This window comes from Lissotriton helveticus (assembly GCF_964261635.1).
Source record: "Lissotriton helveticus chromosome 1_1 unlocalized genomic scaffold, aLisHel1.1 SUPER_1_unloc_11, whole genome shotgun sequence".
NCBI classification, from domain to species: domain Eukaryota; kingdom Metazoa; phylum Chordata; class Amphibia; order Caudata; family Salamandridae; genus Lissotriton; species Lissotriton helveticus.
In genome coordinates this window covers 2,866,752-2,884,128 of record NW_027611650.1, presented here as the reverse complement: position 1 = coordinate 2,884,128, position 17,377 = coordinate 2,866,752, and the positions used below count along the sequence as shown (strand labels likewise).

Sequence of the window (17,377 nt, the reverse complement as noted above, 5' to 3'; positions counted from 1 at the left end):
CATGAAGGTTTCACTGAAATATGGGATATTTGATACCAAACATCTCAGCATAATAAACCTGCGCTGATTGCAGTGTCCGATTTATTAAATATTTCACACAGAGTGCCCCTTAGAGGGGTCCCCTAAGATCTACCAATCCTTAGTGTGGTCATCGACTGGCCTGAGCCAGCCTGCTACCACCAGACAGTATCCTGTCTTCTTGGGGAGAGTGCCTGTGCACTTTGAGGTCGATAACAATGCCTTTCCTGGGTGGAGGTGTTCACACCTCCCCCTGGTCAGGCAGAGTCATATGTGGCAACGATTTTCAAAAGCCTTGCCGCCTTAGTAATGCCACCCCAGCCTCTTCTGTTAGAGGGAGCAAGCAATCTTCCTGTCCTCACCCCCTTTTAGGTGCAAGGACAGGTGGGAAACCTTAGATAGAACAGGAGGTGCGCCCCGCGCCCCCTCTGTCAACTCCGCCCCTCATCTGCTGGAGGCAAGGTGAAGTACACTTTGTAGTGCCCACTATCTTGAAGATGATGGGACTTATCCAATCAGGGCTAGGACTGTGTCCCCTTCCCACAGGAGGTGGGCATGATAGAGGGTATAGACACCCCATGAGAGGGGCCCATTAGCCTCTACCTGTCACTCCCTTGTAACACCCTTAAATCAAGATTTTAGGTGGCATCCCCAGACCCTGAATTTCAGTTCCTGGCGACCTAAGAAGAGCCGAGCACTGCAGCCTTCTCTGCTGGTGAGGATCTGTGGAGAACTATGGACTTGCAGCCCAGCGACCTCCAGAACCTTGGGAGGACTACCTGCCTTCAATAAAGGGCAATCTAGTTTTGTGTAGTGGGATTTGGCCAGGGAGTGTCAGGACAAGCCAAGCTATGTCATTCACTCTATATTTGCAGACTTTGTGTTTTTGGTCTAATCACTCTCACTAATGTGCCCCGTATTTTCGGTGTCAACACTATCGATTGAGCACTAGTTCAATAAAAAGAGTTTTACAAAGTACCTGTGTCTTGGCAAGATAAGCAGTGTGCAGGTCATTTATTCAATCGAGTCTGTTGTTGAGCTCTGAGTTCAAGCTGCCCTTTAATGTAAACAGAGTAATTGATTTGGCAGTATCAGTATCTGCAGTTAAATTAGACAAAAATGAGTTCTAAATGCCACCTCCCTGGCATCGTGAATGGCCTCCACCCAATCGCCATCGCGAAGCTTGCCTAGATCCCTCTCCCGCACAGCTCTCTGCATCCCCAAGGGATCCAGAGAATTGTAGATCAACTTCCTATACATGGTTGAGATTGCTTTTTCAGTTGGGGATTAGTTAGCAGCTGGTCCTCCAGTAGGGATGCATCAGGCAACTGCCCCCCTTCCCGGATGTGACTTTGCAGAGCGTGGCCACCTGCAAATGTCAGAACTGTTTTTAGTCGCCTAATTTATACTTTTGTTGTAGGATCGTGAAGGACACAAGTGCCTGTCCCCTCCACACATCGCCGGGCCGTTCTAAGCTAATCAATCCCCATTTTGTGAAGCCCTGCAATCCTCCCACTGCACTTAAGAGATCACCATCTTACACTGGAGTAATTTCAGTCAGCTTACCTTCTCAGCCTAAACACTTGGTAGCCTCTCTTCACACCCTTACCACTTTATGGGTATGAGTAGGTAGGGTGCACTCATACTTTCTTCGATACAGCACCGGGGTGGGGTAACCTCTCTTGCCCATGGCCAAACTATCTACCCGGTAAGCAGGATCCTCACGGTCCGCAAAAACCCAGTTGTTGACTGCCACCAGCTGCGTGACCCAGTAATACTTGTGAATGCTCCGGACCGCCGGTCCACCTTAATCAACTCCCCTCTGCAACTTACTCAGCGTGACGTGCCACCATCACACAACAGGAGCCGAAGTTCTCAGACTATCTTTTGAAAAAAAATGTCTGGTGGGATCTTAAAGGAAATTTGTTGCACAATGTACAGAAGGCCCTGGAGGGTCATCACTTTAAATAGGGCCACCCAGCCCAGTAAGGAGAGCGGGAGCGCCCGCAAGTGTGGGGCATCCCATCAAAGTCCCTAATTTCGGGAGTATGTTCCTGCCTGTGCTCTCTTGTAATGAACACAACCAAATATTTAAAGCCATGTAGTGCCTCCCGAACTGCGCACCTAGAGTGCAGCCGCAGGGTCCCTGCCACCAGCAGGAATGTTAAGGGCTTCTTCCAGTTGATATTATATCCTGAAATATCTCCAAGTATCTGAAAACTGTGTAGGATTCGTTCACTTGAGAAGGCTGGCTACGTGTCATATAACAAAATGTCTGAGTAGACGGAGATTCTCACATCCCACTTGTTATCAACTGGAATACCCCATATGAGATGTCCTGGTGAACCCAAATATGTGTGAAGAGCATAGGAGACAAGGAACATCGGCGCATGCTCTCTAGAGGGGCCACATACAAGAGCTTGACAGCAGTGCCACTGGTTCAGCAAAGGAATCCCCTATTGCATATGGTACTCCTTTAAGGTGTCGGAGATTTAAGCGTGTTCCCTGGTGTGGTATAAAGCCCGATTGATCAGGATGAACCACTGTTGCAATTACTGTCCGCAGGCAGATCGCCAGGGTGTTCGCAAGGACCTTAGTCTCAATATTAAGCGGGGAGATAGATCTATAAGACCCACACTCAGTTGCTGGTTCGTCCTTTTTGGGATGACCGCCACCTTAGACGTTCTTTGGTCCTCCGGGAGACACCCTTATTTTCAGGCAGTCTGAAACCTACTCTGGAGGTACTCCCTGATTTTATCCATCATGCTTTTATATAATTCTAACGGGAGCTCATGAGGCCCCGTCGCTTACCCTGTTTGCAAGGTTCCTGTTGTCTTATTTATTTAGTCTACTGTCAGGTCTTGGTCTGGTGTGTCTCGGTCCGCATTCATTAGCATTGGCAGGGTCAGGTCTTTCAGGGAGTCTCTCCCAGTATTTCCGTCCCCTTGTTGTCAGTGTCCTCAAGGATCCAGTTCCGTCCTTTGTCTTGTCTCTCTAACCATGTAAGCAACTCATTGGCTTTATCAACGACATCATAGAGACAATGCTGGGTAGCCAGTGCATGAGTGCACGCTATTTTCCATTAGTGCTCTTAATGTGTGCTGCTACAGTTGATGGTGTAATGGGAGAGAAACTGATTCCCCACTTGCAAACCGAACCTCCAGGAAAGCACATTCCTTGTCATGATCCTCGCACTTCAATTTACGTTCCTTCGACATTCTCCCAATCAAGGCTTGTGTCTGGCCTCGAATCACTGCCTTAAATTCACCCTATAGCATGCAAGCTGATTCAACAGGCCGCCCGTTCTCCTTAAAATAGAAGTCTGCTCTATCTCTCATACGACCTTTGAACGTCTTGTCTTTTAAATATCACGGATAAACCATTGGGGGTAGGGTGAAGTCCACAACCGGCCCATCGAGTTGCACCTCCACCAGCGAATGGTCTGAGATTCCCCCTGCTATGTGCGTAGCAGCTCTAAAATCAACTTTATGGACAGTCTGGGTGAAAGGATGGTGCAGGCATGCCAGACTACCATGTGCTGTAGACAGGTGCGTCCGGTTCTGATACCCTCTTCCCCTCTAGGGGCATTTAGGAGTTTCATGGATATAGTATAGGTGCAGTTCTGTCACTCCAGTCACCCCAATGCGTATATGCTCTGTCGTAAGCGTCTTACCCTTTCACAGGATGAGTCAGTCTTGTCTGGGTCTCTTTCCTGTTTCCCGGCAGCTTGTTGTGGAGTGCTTTTGTCCTGGATGTAGGGCTGCATTCCGTAGGGCACCCACTCTGTCTTTTCTTTACAGTTGCCTGAAGATCAGCAGTCCCAAGGTAGCAGTCACACCTGGCCTGTCTGTAAGTGCAGCCCCCTCTGGAGGCCTGACCATCAGCAATTGAGCCCACATTGTGGCCGGCTGGACCACAAGCGTAAGCTTAGGCAGGGTGGTCGACACTTGAGTAGTTGTAGTCCCTCATGGGCCTCTGACACAGAGTAGTCAGAAATTCAGCAGCTAAAAGCCCAACACATTCTCTCCAGGAAGTCAGTAGATTCAGACCCTGTTGTGTTAGGAATTTGGCAAATGGAACCTTGAACACGCCGTTGGCAGCACACAATCTTCCAACTGGGCCTCAACAATCACTTTGTCGTAGAGTTTTATTTTTTGCCTTGAACTGTTGGGAGAGTCTTGGCGGGGTGGGGGGGGGAAGTCCCTCAGACTAGCTGGTCCTGCTGGATGGCTTTCCGGCCCGCCCTACAGATAACGAGGATGTGTCGGACCTTGCTTCTTCCAGGACAGCCTTGTCCTCCCTTCCCTTTCTTACCAGACAGGCAGGCTTCTAGGCAGACTTCTAGGCTCTTCATGACAGGTACACAGCTTCTCCATTAAGTAATTCAGCCTGCAGGTGATGTCCCCTCAACTTAGATAGGCTGACACCATCCCTGGTGTCACAGCAGGCACCTGAGTACTTTGTAGAGCACATTATTCCTTGGTAACAGAGGACTTTGAACTTGGGTATAAAAGAGGGACAGATGGTCCCACTTGTATACACAACTGGCAGGCAGGAGATGCTGTTTACTCTGTCGCACTCTCACATTGCATTTATTCTACGCGCACCAACACCCTTAACACCCAGGCATAGAAATTGAGCATTACATGGGTGTATCAGTAGGAAGCCACTACACTGACCATGATGCAAAGATCTCATCAGGGTATTGATCCTTACAACAGGGTGCATTGCCACCACCGCTCTAGCTGTTAAACCCATGACAGTCCTCCGCCTTAAATAAGGGCACACTTGGTGTGACCCTCGAGGTCACAGGACCGGTCCAAGACCTCGCATAGTCCCTTTTTAGAAGTTGCACAATACTGGGGTGGCAGAAAAATCTCATGTAATTGTTTTGTGGTAGATTTATCCCAGTAACATGCAGTTCGAGGCATGTGGGACGCTAAATTCATATCTTGTGCATAGATCGCCGCCTAGTGTTGGGTCCGGATGATTGCACCTTGTTGTCCTGGAAGAGTCTTTTGAGTATCACGAGATAGGTGGCTCCTCCCCTGGACTACAGTGCGCATGGGCATCCGCTCCATCCTCAGATTGTTTTTTTCCGCCATTGGGTTCGGATGTGTTCCGTGACTCGTGTTCGGAACCTAAGGAAAAACTTTAGTTTCTACAGGCCAAAAGGCCTTTAAAGCGTCGGTATTGTTCTTCGTTCGGTGCTGAGTTATATTGTCCGGTTCCCGGATACCTAAGCACATGTGCTTTTGATTAACTTTTTAGGCCCGACCGAAGTTCTGACATCGGCGATGGAAACTGGGACCCCGTTGAAACGTTGTCCACTTTGTGACTCGAAGTACCCTTCATTAGACGTGCACCCGGTGTGCAGCAATTGTCTATCTCCAGACCACGACGAGGAGAGTTGCCGGGCCTGTGCGAAATTCAGGTCGGAAGGGGCGCTCGCTCTTCGACGTGAGGCGAGACCACCGGCGCGAGAGACGCTAGAAGCGGAGAATATCTTCGAGGCTGGGGACGACGAGGGCGTCCAAGAGGAGGAACCAGAACAACTCTCCGATCTGGCCTCCTATCAAGACTCTTACTACGGAGAGGTAGAAAATGTAGAAGACAATGAAGACGTCGAGGTAAGAGACGTCGTTATGGATATCGGAGTCGCGGAGGGCGACTCGAGTGATGAACAAGAACCTACCGACGTGTCGGGGGTCGAAAGTGACACTGTCTGGTCAAAGGCTCAGGTCGAAGCATCGCCGCAAGGCCTTAGCCAAGATCTTTCTACTCATTCTACAGCCCCTCTATCTTGCCCGGCTAAGAATATATCAGAGCCATCGGTGGTTGCGCCTTCGAAAACGAAACTGAAACTGACTAAGGACAAATCGAAACTGAAACTGGTTCCTCCAGGATTCGTTTCTCAAAGCCTCGATCCTCCGGATTGTACTAAGGCTCAGAGTGTCATTGACCTTTCGAGGTCACATAAGGGTGCCAACCCGAAGATCGGCATGCCCAAGAGGGTGTCGAAAGCCGAAACAGACGGATCGTCGTCATCTAAGGCAGCCCTGAGGGGCGTGAACACTGAAGATGGACTTGAGTCGCAGCAGCCCCTCAGTCCGGAGGCATACAGGGATATGCTGGTGAAGCTTCTCGACGAGAAGGAGAAAATGGCCGCGTTGGAACGTGACGCATCAAGCCACCGCCATTTTGGGACACAAGGCGCCCCAACTAGATCGAAGTTGGAGACGGCCGCAAAGAAGGTCAAACAGACATCGGGGCACCCACCGATAGTATTTGAGTTGCCTCCGACCGCAAGACCCAAGATGTCTAAGCCAGTGCAGGGCGCCGACCCTGCGAAAACGATGTCCAGCTTTAAGGAACGGTACTCCACTCCTGAAGCGCTAGTCTTACCCAACCCCCCTCCGAGGGGTCAAAGGGTTTGTACATTGACTCTGCAACCGGAAGACTCACCCTCGTGAAACGGAAGATCTTACCGGAAAAGGGGATGGAATAATATCGAATTCCGCTCAAAAAGAAACGAGGCTCTGCTGCCTCGCCAGTACTTTTCGAGCCTGTAAGGCCTTACGAGCAGGCCTTTACGCATTCCCCCGCACTCACAGACGATGGTGGGGGTGATGGACAAAATGATGAACAATTTAATTACCCTGATGCATCTCAAGATGTGGGTGACGACCAAGGCACGTCGGACACACAGCAGTTCCAAGTGAAGACAGCACCCACGGAGGGTACTGCGGCCTTCAATGCCCTTATTGAAAGGGCGACGTTGAATCACGATGTGGTCATGCATGCAGACCCGATTGAAGAGGACTTCTTGTTTGACACTTTCGCTACATCGGATAGATCAGTGAAGACACTACCGATGCTCAAGGGTGTCCTCAAGCATGCCACTGACATTTTCAAGGACACAACCAGAGCAAGGGTGGTGAACCCCCGTATTGAGAGGAAATACAGGCCTGCCCCTGTGGACCCTACGTACATAAAGGGTCAACTGCCGTTGGACTCGCTGGTGGTGTCCAATGCCCAGAAGAGGGCGAACTCGCAGACGAGTGGTGATGCTCCTCCCCCCGACAAAGAGTCTAAAGTGCTAGAGGCTTCTGGGAAGCGGGTTGCTGCGCAGGCGGCTACCATTTGGAGGATAGCTAATACACAGGCCCTACTGGCCAGATATGACAGGGCACACTATGACACTCTAGAGCAACTATTACAACACTTGCCTGACGAGTATAAGGATGGGGCGGACATGTTGATTCAGGAAGGGAAACTGATTTCAAATGCGTCCATCAAGTGTGCGCTAGATGCAGCAGACACTGCAGCCAGGGCTATCAACACTAGCGTAATGTTGAGGAGACAGGCGTGGTTGAGGATTTCAGGTTTTAAGCCAGAAATACAAACAAGTCTACTGAATCACCCCATAAACCCAGATTCCCTATTTGGGCCTGACGTTGATACCATCCTTGAACAAATAAAGAAAGATAATGAGACGGCTAAGTCTATGGGAGCTTTACAGTCTCAGCAGTTCAGGGGTGGTTCCTTTCGTCGCTCAAATAACAGAGGAACCTCGAGGGGGCAAACGTCTCAGCAGATACAGTTCAATAAAGGCGCTACACCGAACACCTTCAATAAGAACAACAGGGGTGGATACCGTGGTAACAGCACCAAGGGCAGAGGACGCGGTAACAATAACGCCAGGTCCTCAGCAAATAACAAACAGTGACGTCTTGTCACTGCCCCCGGACCACATAACACCGGTCAGGGGGTGACTTCAACAGTTCCTGCCAGTCTGGGAAGGCATTACCACAGACAGGTGGGTGAGAAAACGTATCCAGTTCGGGTATTGTTTAGAACTGACATCCACTCCACCCGACATACCACCAAGACACCATCCTATGTCCGCAGAGCACATACTCTTATTACAGCAGGAGGTGCAAAAGGGGGCCATAGAGCTGGTACCTTTAGAGGAGCACGGAACAGGGGTGTACTCTCTCTATTTCTTAGTCCCGAAGAAGGACGGGTCTCTCAGACCCATTTTAGACCTTAGACCCCTGAACCTGTACATCCTCTCAGAGCATTTTCATATGCTGACTCTGCAGCAGGTTCTGCCCCTGCTCAGTCAAGGGGATTTTCTGGCAACCTTGGATCTGAAGGATGCATATTTCCATATACCTATACATCAAGCACACAGGAAATACCTCAGGTTCACTATACAGAACAAACACTACCAGTTCAAGGTACTGCCTTTCGGAGTGACCACTGCTCCCCGAGTGTTCACCAAGTGCTTGGCGACGGTGGCGGCACACCTTCGGAGACAACATAATCATGTTTATCCCTATCTGGACGACTGGCTTGTTCAAGCAAAGTCGCCCGAACAGTGTGTCGACCACGTGTCACGTACAATTCATCTTCTGCACAGCTTGGGATTTTCTCTAAACTATCCCAAGTCGCATCTGCAGCCCGCTCAAGTGCAACAGTACTTGGGAGCGACACTGGACACTGACAGCGTCAGCCCTGCCAACTCCGGTGCGGATCAACAGCATGCAAATGCTGATTCGCAGATTCAGACCTCAGCACTCACTTCAAGCGCGAGTGTTTTTGCAGTTGATAGGCACATGCGGCTGCTCCAAGAGTGTCTAGCACGGCAGTGGAACCAGGCTCAAGGACATTTGAAAGACCTAGTGTTGGTGACCGGTCGTGCATACAACTCTCTGCATTGGTGGAACCCACACAACCTTTGCAAGGGACGACCATTCCAGGAGCCTGTACCACAAATAGTGCTCACGACGGACGCATCCCTCCTGGGATGGGGGGCGCATCTCCTTCATTACACAGTGCAGGGACTATGGTCGGACCAACAGAAGAAGATGCATATCAACCTGTTGGAACTGATGGCGATCTTCATGGCGATGAAGGCTTTCAAGATGCATCTGTGCTACAAGGTCGTGTTGATCCGGACGGACAACATGACACAATGTATTACATTTAGAAGCAGGGAGGCACTCACTCTCCACAGTTGTCTCACCTGGCTCAGAGCATGTGGAAGTGGGCCATTCAGAGGAACATCTTCCTCATGGCGGAGAACCTCCCGGGACAGGACAGCCAGATGACGGATCTGCTCAGCAGGCACAACCATCAGGTGCACGAGTGGGAGATTCATCCCTCGGTACTGCAGCCGTTCTTCCAGCAGTGGGGGCAACCAGAGATAGACCTGTTCGCCACAAACGAGAACGCAAAATGCCCAAGCTTCGCCGCCAGGTTCCCACACCCACGGTCTCAGGGCAATGCGATATGGATGAACTGGTCAGGCAGATTTGCGTACGCTTTTCCGCCAGCCCCTCTCATACCTCTGGTGGCGCAGAAACTGAGACAACACTCGATGACCTTCATTCTGGTTGCTCCAACGTGGGTGAGGCAAGCATGGTACACCACGTTCCTAGAACTTTCCGTAGTGCCTCATCAAAGACTGCGTCTTACACCCAGTCTTCTCACCCAGAGCCATGGCGAGGTTCAGCACCCAGATCCGCAACAGTTAAACCTTGCAATATGGCTCCTGAAGTCATAGAATTTGGATATCTAAATCTGCCCCCTGATTGTATGGACATCATTAAGGAGGCGAGGAGGCCTACGACTCGAGCATGCTATGCCGCCAAATGGAAACGTTTTGTCATTTATTGTTCCAACCATGACATTAACCCGCTAGATGCATCCACGCAGAACATCATTTGTTACCTGTTACACTTGTACAGATGCAATCTGGCGTACAGTTCCATCCGTATACATTTGGTGGCAATAGCGGCTTACTTGCAGAACAGACAACACCTGTCACTGTTCAGAGTTCCTGCCATAAAGGCTTTCATGGAAGGACTCAAAAGAGTCATTCCTCCCAGAAGACCACCTTCTCCAGTCTGGAACCTTAACTTAGTTCTGACCAGACTAATGGGACCTCCTTTCGAGCCCCTCCACTCTTGTGAGATTCAGTTCTTAACGTGGAAGGTGGCTTTCTTAATAGCGATTACGTCACTAAGACGGGTTAGCGAGCTGCAAGCCCTAACCGTTCAGGAACCCTTTATTCAAATTCATGCGAATAGGGTAGTTCTATGCACCAACCCTAAATTCATGCCCAAGGTAGTCTCTCAGTTCCATATCAATCAGACCATAGAGCTACCGGTTTTCTTCCCTAATCCAGACTCAGTTGCAGAAAGATCACTGCACACGCTAGACGTGAAAAGAGCTCTCCTGTATTACATAGACAGGACAAAGGATTTTAGGAATGTGGTAAATAAATAAATTACCGGTACTATTTTTCTATGCATTAAACGAAAAGGATAGCTCAATAAATAAGAGGCAGAGTCCGTGGTATCTGAGTCATACGGGCTTTAATTAAGTGGCTCGAGCCAATGGATATCGGGTTCCATCACCTACTAAGGTTCAGGAAGGGACATTCAACATTTCATTAACATCATACAATATATATAGTAAAACCATACAGTTGCATTGAATACAGTAGGCGTAACAAGTGACAAATGAAAGATAAGAACATATGGGCGTGAAAAGAAGGCGTGCACAGGGCGTGCACGGAGGTGTGTGATGTAGACGTCACAGAAGTGTCATAAGTGGGTGGACACATGGAGGGGGCTACATGGGCAGCTGGAACCTTTAACCTACTGGTGCGCGCAAAACGAGTCATGACGTGTAACTGGGGAGAGCTGGGGGCGCTGACTCCTAGCACTAGTAGAGGAGACTAAAGTCTGGGATGTCAGAACGACCTGTACCTATAGCGTATCTGATATCTTGTGTTTAGAGTACATGTTGCTTGATTCTAAGTGTCATCAGGGCAAAGGCTGCTTGTCACTAAAGGCTAGTGCATGCATATATTTCTTCATGTATTGCGTGAGCTATGGATCTTCTATGGATACTAATTCAGTAAATTACTTGCATGGAGACAGAAAGACTAGACTGTAGATGGATATGTTTATGCTGTTCGTTAGCTAGGAATGTGAAGCCGGGGAGCTGAACAGATAACTGTAGGCATAACATATTCTTGGCAAGCAGGCCAGGCCGAGCCGGGCACCGCGTTGCTGGGCAGGAAGTAAGTGAAGGGTCAGGGATGCGGGCGGGGCTGTATCTCTCGGAGCATTTCAGGAGACTTGAGGCCTGAATCTGGTGTCCGGGCCCTGTGGGGCCTAGAAACGGGTGCATCTCGATGATTTAACGTGCACCATGTAAATACGTTGGCAACATAGGCCTGAAAGCCTAATTCAGGTTGCTTTCACGAAGGACTGGATAACTGACATACTATCGTTGGACGCAACTGGAAATGCGTCTTTATTTTCGGTCATAAAGGGAAAATGCATAGCGATCATGCACATATATATTACATGTTGGGGAACACGTAGGGACACATAACAGGGCAAAATTAAATTTTCCTCATTCCCTCCTTGTTCCCTACGTTCCCTTCAGGAAACATCAATATTCATAAGACCATCTATCTGTTCATACAGCATCATTTGCTCGTCTCTTTTCATTTGGGAATGGGACTGTGGACGTGGAATACAAGATGTAGCACACAAGCCGCAAATCGCTGGGCCACATTGTAAACAGAGACAACAACTGAATATGATCATTACTATTACTCCTAGGAATGACAGTACTTTCCATCCCCATGCAGATATTACACTCCATAGCCAGCCGGACCAAGTCCAGGTGCCTGGATTCTGGTGTAGCTGATGAGCTATTTTATGAAGTCTAGTTATTGCTGAATACACAGACGGTGCGTTATTAGGAATGAAAATGCAACAACTAGATCCGATGACTCTACAAGCTCCGCCCCTATCGGCCAGAATGACGTCAAGGACAAGGCGGTTCTGAAGAACAACAAATTTCATAGCAGACTGTTCTTCTGTTAAGTTACCTAGGGCGGAAGTAGTCTCATTCACTACTGCTTCAAGGGTTCTGGTTAACCTGCGTATTAATTTACTATTCTGGACGGGACCTATGAAGAAAAAGAAACCTTTATTGAAATCCGTATACTGTTCCAATGCAGTTTCAGTCGGATCGACAATTGGGGACTCGATCTCCCTTTTTAAGTCTGACGTGTACTAGATGGGTATTTCGGTGATAATCGGATGGGGCTAGGAAAACTGGTGGCAGTAGGAATGCAATGTAACAGGTTCCATCCCAATCTGGGGGCAAACGTACATAAGCGGCTGACCACATATAAAATAGGAATGACGTGAAGCTTTGAAAGTAGACTTCCCACTGTCACTGTACTCGACCACAGTAGTACAATCACTGTGTCCTAGATGTACTGAACCATTCTTTCTAACACATAATTCGCCTTTCACTGGTAGAACTGTTATAGAAGGCAAGTCTGGATTGGTCTCGGACTGAACATTCAAAACCATGAGGTTAGAGGAAAAATTGCCTAGATCATAGATCTAGATCTATCCCTGTCCTATGGGGAAGACCGTCCTTGTCTGGGAAACCGGTTTCATTCATAACTGTATTCAGAAGGGACTTATCGTCTAAAGATGTCGTTAATGCAAACCATGCTCCACACGAACCATTGTGTGAAAACGGATAGGGAAAGAGTGGCAGAACTCCCTTCACTGTCTGAAAAGGGGGGAGTCGACCACATACCCAGCAATTAGTGGCATTGCTGGTCTGGTGCGAATAGTGTAACATACGAATAAAAGTATTGTTGCGCATTGCAAGTCGATAGGATAACTCGTGAGGGGGTAGTTCACTAAATGCGTGCTCTACAGTATCATTAGAGGAAAGGTGTGAATGCGAACCAAGAGGAGGAAAAAATACATGTAGCATATAACTTCTACATGTGATCGTAAGAATCAGAATAAACATAAATAATAAGGTAACAATGCATCTGCTTCGTAGACTTTTACAATATTTCATCTTTTTGAAGTTTCGTCTATCTCTCTCACTATGTGGGTCTATCTCATACATGTCAGAAACCTGTCTAACCGCTTCACCCTTGGGGGACTTAAACAATTAAACGCTGTCTGACTTACTAGACCTCAATTTCATTTTATACTCCTGCTGCGGAGTTTTCTCTAACAGGGGAAGTTTAGAGTCAGTATCGGGGCAGTCCTTGAAAAAAGTATTTGGACACAGTCCATGGAAACGCTTGATGTGACTGGAATGGAGCCAGCCTTTCCTTCCTTCTAGCTTTACGGCGGTCCTTGTGGTCATCAGAACGAGTTTTGGCTCCTTCCAGCGGGGCTCCAGAGGGCTTGAGCGATCAAAATTTCTAACCAATACAAGATCTCCGGGAACGACCTCGTGCGGTTTCACCTGGGTGTTGTCTGGAAAGGCAGCCGCGACCTCTGAACGACAAGAGAGTAGTGCAGACATCAAGGAAGCTAGGTAATCTGTCAGCATGTTACTGTCAACATCGGTGATTTTACGAGGCATAGGTGTACCCCACATGTTCGGGGGACGACCGAAAACTACTTTATAGGGTGACAAACCAGATCTGGAGTGAGCGACCATTCGCATATAGAAGAGGGCAACCGGCAGGGCTACCATCCAATCTACACCTTTTTCTGCACAGACCTTCGCTATTCGTATTTTCAGAGTTTGATTGTGTCGCTCGACGAGGCCAGCTGCCTCGGGGTGTCGTACGCAGTGGAATTTCCACTGGTACCCTAACAGAAGTGATACCTGTTTCATGAGTTCGGACGAGAATGGCTGTCCATTATCTGAATACACGACACGGGGTAAACCGTATCGAGGGAAAAACTCACGTACCAGCTGCTTGGCAGTGGTCACGGCAGTATAATCTGGGACTGGATATGCTTCTGTCCATCTGGACAAAGCGCATACAACTACGAGGACATACTTGAATCCTCGACATCGATCCATCTGGATATAATCCATCTGGAGGACTTCAAAAGGATGGTCAGGAGGATGAAATCCACCTTGTTCCACGGGAACACCTTTACCTGGATTGAACTGACAACAGATCATGCAGGTACGTACTTTCTGCTTTGCTGCTGCTCGTAAATGATTGTTAAACCAGAGGTTCTGGATGCTGTCTAACATGGCTTTTTCTCCTAAGTGTGCTGGACTATGTGCTGTATTAATGATGACTTGAACCATAGAGTCGGGGAGAAACCATGTGGCTTTTCCCTTCGTCAACCATCCCTGATCTGTTTGGACCCCTCCTTGTTCAGACCATTTCTTGATTTCGTCTGGAGTAGCATGTGTCTGTATGTCTAGTACATCTTGTGTAGGGTCCTTGACTGTCATACAAGTCGTCAGGACTGAAACGTCTGTCTTTGTCGTGTCAGCTGGAATGTCTGGAGTCTGAGCTGTAAACTTGGCTGTTCGATCTGCCAGGTCGTTACCCTGGGAAATGGTGTCAGTGACTCTCGTATGTGCTTTGCACTTCATAATGGCTATAGCTGTAGGTAAATGTATTGCTTCTAACAGAGCTTAAATGAGGGGGCCATGCTGAATCTTGGCTCCATGAGAGGTCATAAAACCTCTTTCTTGCCAGAGGACTCCAAAGTCGTGAACGACTCCGAATGCATAACGTGAATCTGTATATATGTTTACTTTCAGGTTCTTGGCTCGTATGCAGGCTTGGGTCAGAGCGATGAGCTCTGCTGCTTGAGCAGACAAAGTGTCAATACGATGTGTTTCTATAACTTCAGTTTCAGTAGTCACTGCATATGCGGCCACTAACTCTCCTGTATTTGTTCTCATACATGAACCGTCCACATAAAGTGTCAGGTCTGGGTCTGGTAATGCAATGTCTGTCAAGTCTTGTCTTGGCTTCGTCATGGTGTTAATAACTTCCACACAGTCATGTGCTGCAGGATTTGGGGTAATCGAGGGTAACAGTGTAGCAGGATTTAATATGTTACAGAGTCTGATCTCTATGTGTGGCTGGAACAGTGTCAGTTCATATCCTGTCAATCGTGCTATGGTCAAGTGCTGAGTCTGTGTTCGGTTTAAAAGAACTTCCACGGAGTGTGGAACCTGTACTGTCAGGGAGTGTCCTAACACTATGGAATCACTTTGTCTGATAGCTAAAGCTGTGGCGGCAACTGATTTGAGGCACGCAGGCAAAGCCTGGGCTACTGGATCTAATGTGCTAGAAAAATAAGCACAAGGCTTGTGTTGTCCTGCTTGATCTTGTGTGAGAACAGATAATGCTGTACCATCACGTTCAGTGACAAAAAGTGTAAAAGGCTTACTGTAGTTTGGTGTCGCTAAGACAGGTGCTTGACATAAAGCTTTCTTTAATTCTTCGAAAACAAGTGTATGTTCCTGGGTCCAAGGGAGGACAGTCGATGTCGCTGCCTCCTGTGTTGTCAACTGTATCAGTGGCTTGGCTAGATATGCGTACTGAGGGATCCATTGTCTGCAGTAAGAAGTGAGGCCGATAAAAGCTTGTACCTCCTTCTGTGTCTTGGGCTGTGGAAGATGTGCAATTAACTGGATGCGGTCAGGTGTCAACTGTCTACCCCTCTTGGACAGCAAGTGTCCAAGGTATACCACTTGCTGGACACAGAATTGCAGTTTCGAAGGGGACACCTTGTGCCCCATTTCAGCCAGAAAATACAAGACTGTCAGTGACGCACGTTCGCAGTCACGTTCTGTACGGGCTGTAATTAATAGGTCATCGACGTACTGGAGCAGGGCAGTGTCAGTTGGCATGTGAATACTATCTAGTTGTCGTTTAAGTGCTTGACTATAAATACTAGGACTTTCTGTGAACCCTTGAGGTGCACGTGTGAATTTATAGCTTCTTCCATTTAAACAGAATCCGAAAAGGAACTGGCTGTCCGGATGGATGGGGACACTAAAGAAGGCGTTCTTGAGATCGATGACAGTAAAGAACGCTGCTTCGGAATCAATGGCAGTCAATAGGGAAGAGATGTCTGGAACCACTGGGTACTGGGGTATGATACATTTATTAAGTTCTCGAAGGTCAATCACTAGTCGATAAACTGGAGGTGCATTTGGGTCAGTGCGTTTAAGGATCGGAATGATAGGAGAATTACATACATTGGAGTCAGTTTCTACAACCACTCCTTGAGCGATGAGCTCGTCAATGATTTTTGATCAGGCTGTTACAGCCTCAGGTGGCAACTTGTATTGTCGGATTCGTGGTAGTACAACTCCTTGTTTCATAGTGACACGGTATGGTGTAATGTGCATACAACCTACATCAGTTGGACCTTGCGCCCATAAATGCTGTGGTACATTCAGTAATCTTGGATCAAAATCTCTTAACACATAATGTCCTTTAAAATCACGTAAAAACAATCTCACTCCTTCCGGAGAACAACAAATCACTGCACCTAGTTCTTTCAATGTTTTAATACCAAGTACGTTTTCTGGACATGACTTCGTAAGTAACAAGTCTGTAATTCGGGACAATGGACCAACTTCTAGGGAAACTGGTTTCGATATTTCATTAACAATAGGCTTTCCTGAAAATCCCAGGGAAACATTTCTTGAGCCTGAGAGAGGTGCCCCTGGAACCTCGTCATGACTGATGGTAGTCCTACTTGCCCCTGTATCAATCAGAAATTTTCTGTCTTTCCCTAATACCTGGCTGTGTACATAGGGACCCTCTTGATCTACAGGAACCTCGATGAGAGGCAAGCCAACCTCTCTCTCTAGGCTGTTTCATGAATACTGCTGATATTCTGGATAATCTGACTGTGCGTACTGGTACATCTGCTGTGTAACGTGTTGTGTGGCAGCTATAGGCTGCGGTACTGTTACTGTCTGTTGTGCGTTCTGCGGTGGTTGCGTATTCTGTGGAACATGTTCCTGTCTAGGAGGACGCGGTCTCTCTTTCGTCTTACCAGTAGCTATGTTGTGTTTCAGAACGGCACATTCGTTTATATAGTGACCTGGCTGTTTACAGTAATTGCATGTCCCTTTAACGGGAACTGCAGAATGACTAGTCTGAGTCGTACCCTTCTTTTGACTATCCACCGGAACAGACTGTGCCACTAGTACTTTCATTTTTGTGTCTTTCATACGTCTCCTTTCGTGTTCTTGCTCTTCTCTGATTCGGTTCTGATGCTACTGTAACATTTGTAACATTTGGGACGGGGTATTAGCTTGCCAGGTACTCTCGACTTTCAGTACTCGATTTTTAACTTGCGGTAAAGAATTCTCTACTAATTTAGTAACAAAAAGATGTGGATACGACTCACTAATTGTTTTCAAGCCGCTGTTAATAATGAAACATTTCTCAAATCTGGAATAAAAATCACTAGTGTCTTCGTCTTGTTTCTGTTTACAGGCTGAGATGGCATCCCAGTCTTCCTTTTTCGTGGTTAGTAATCTTGGCAAGATTTGTATT

General features: G+C 47.9%; 1 protein-coding gene across 1 annotated transcript in view; it reads left to right on the top strand.

Annotated features, from left to right (window-relative positions):
* The window catches only part of LOC144805472 (uncharacterized), a 70,803-nt gene that overhangs the window by 39,417 nt on the left and 14,009 nt on the right, over window positions 1-17,377 (top strand). The window contains exon 3 of the mRNA XM_078672019.1: window positions 5,290-6,449. Coding sequence (XP_078528145.1) covers window positions 5,290-6,449 — 1,160 coding nt within the window. The remainder of the gene's footprint in view (window positions 1-5,289; window positions 6,450-17,377) is intronic.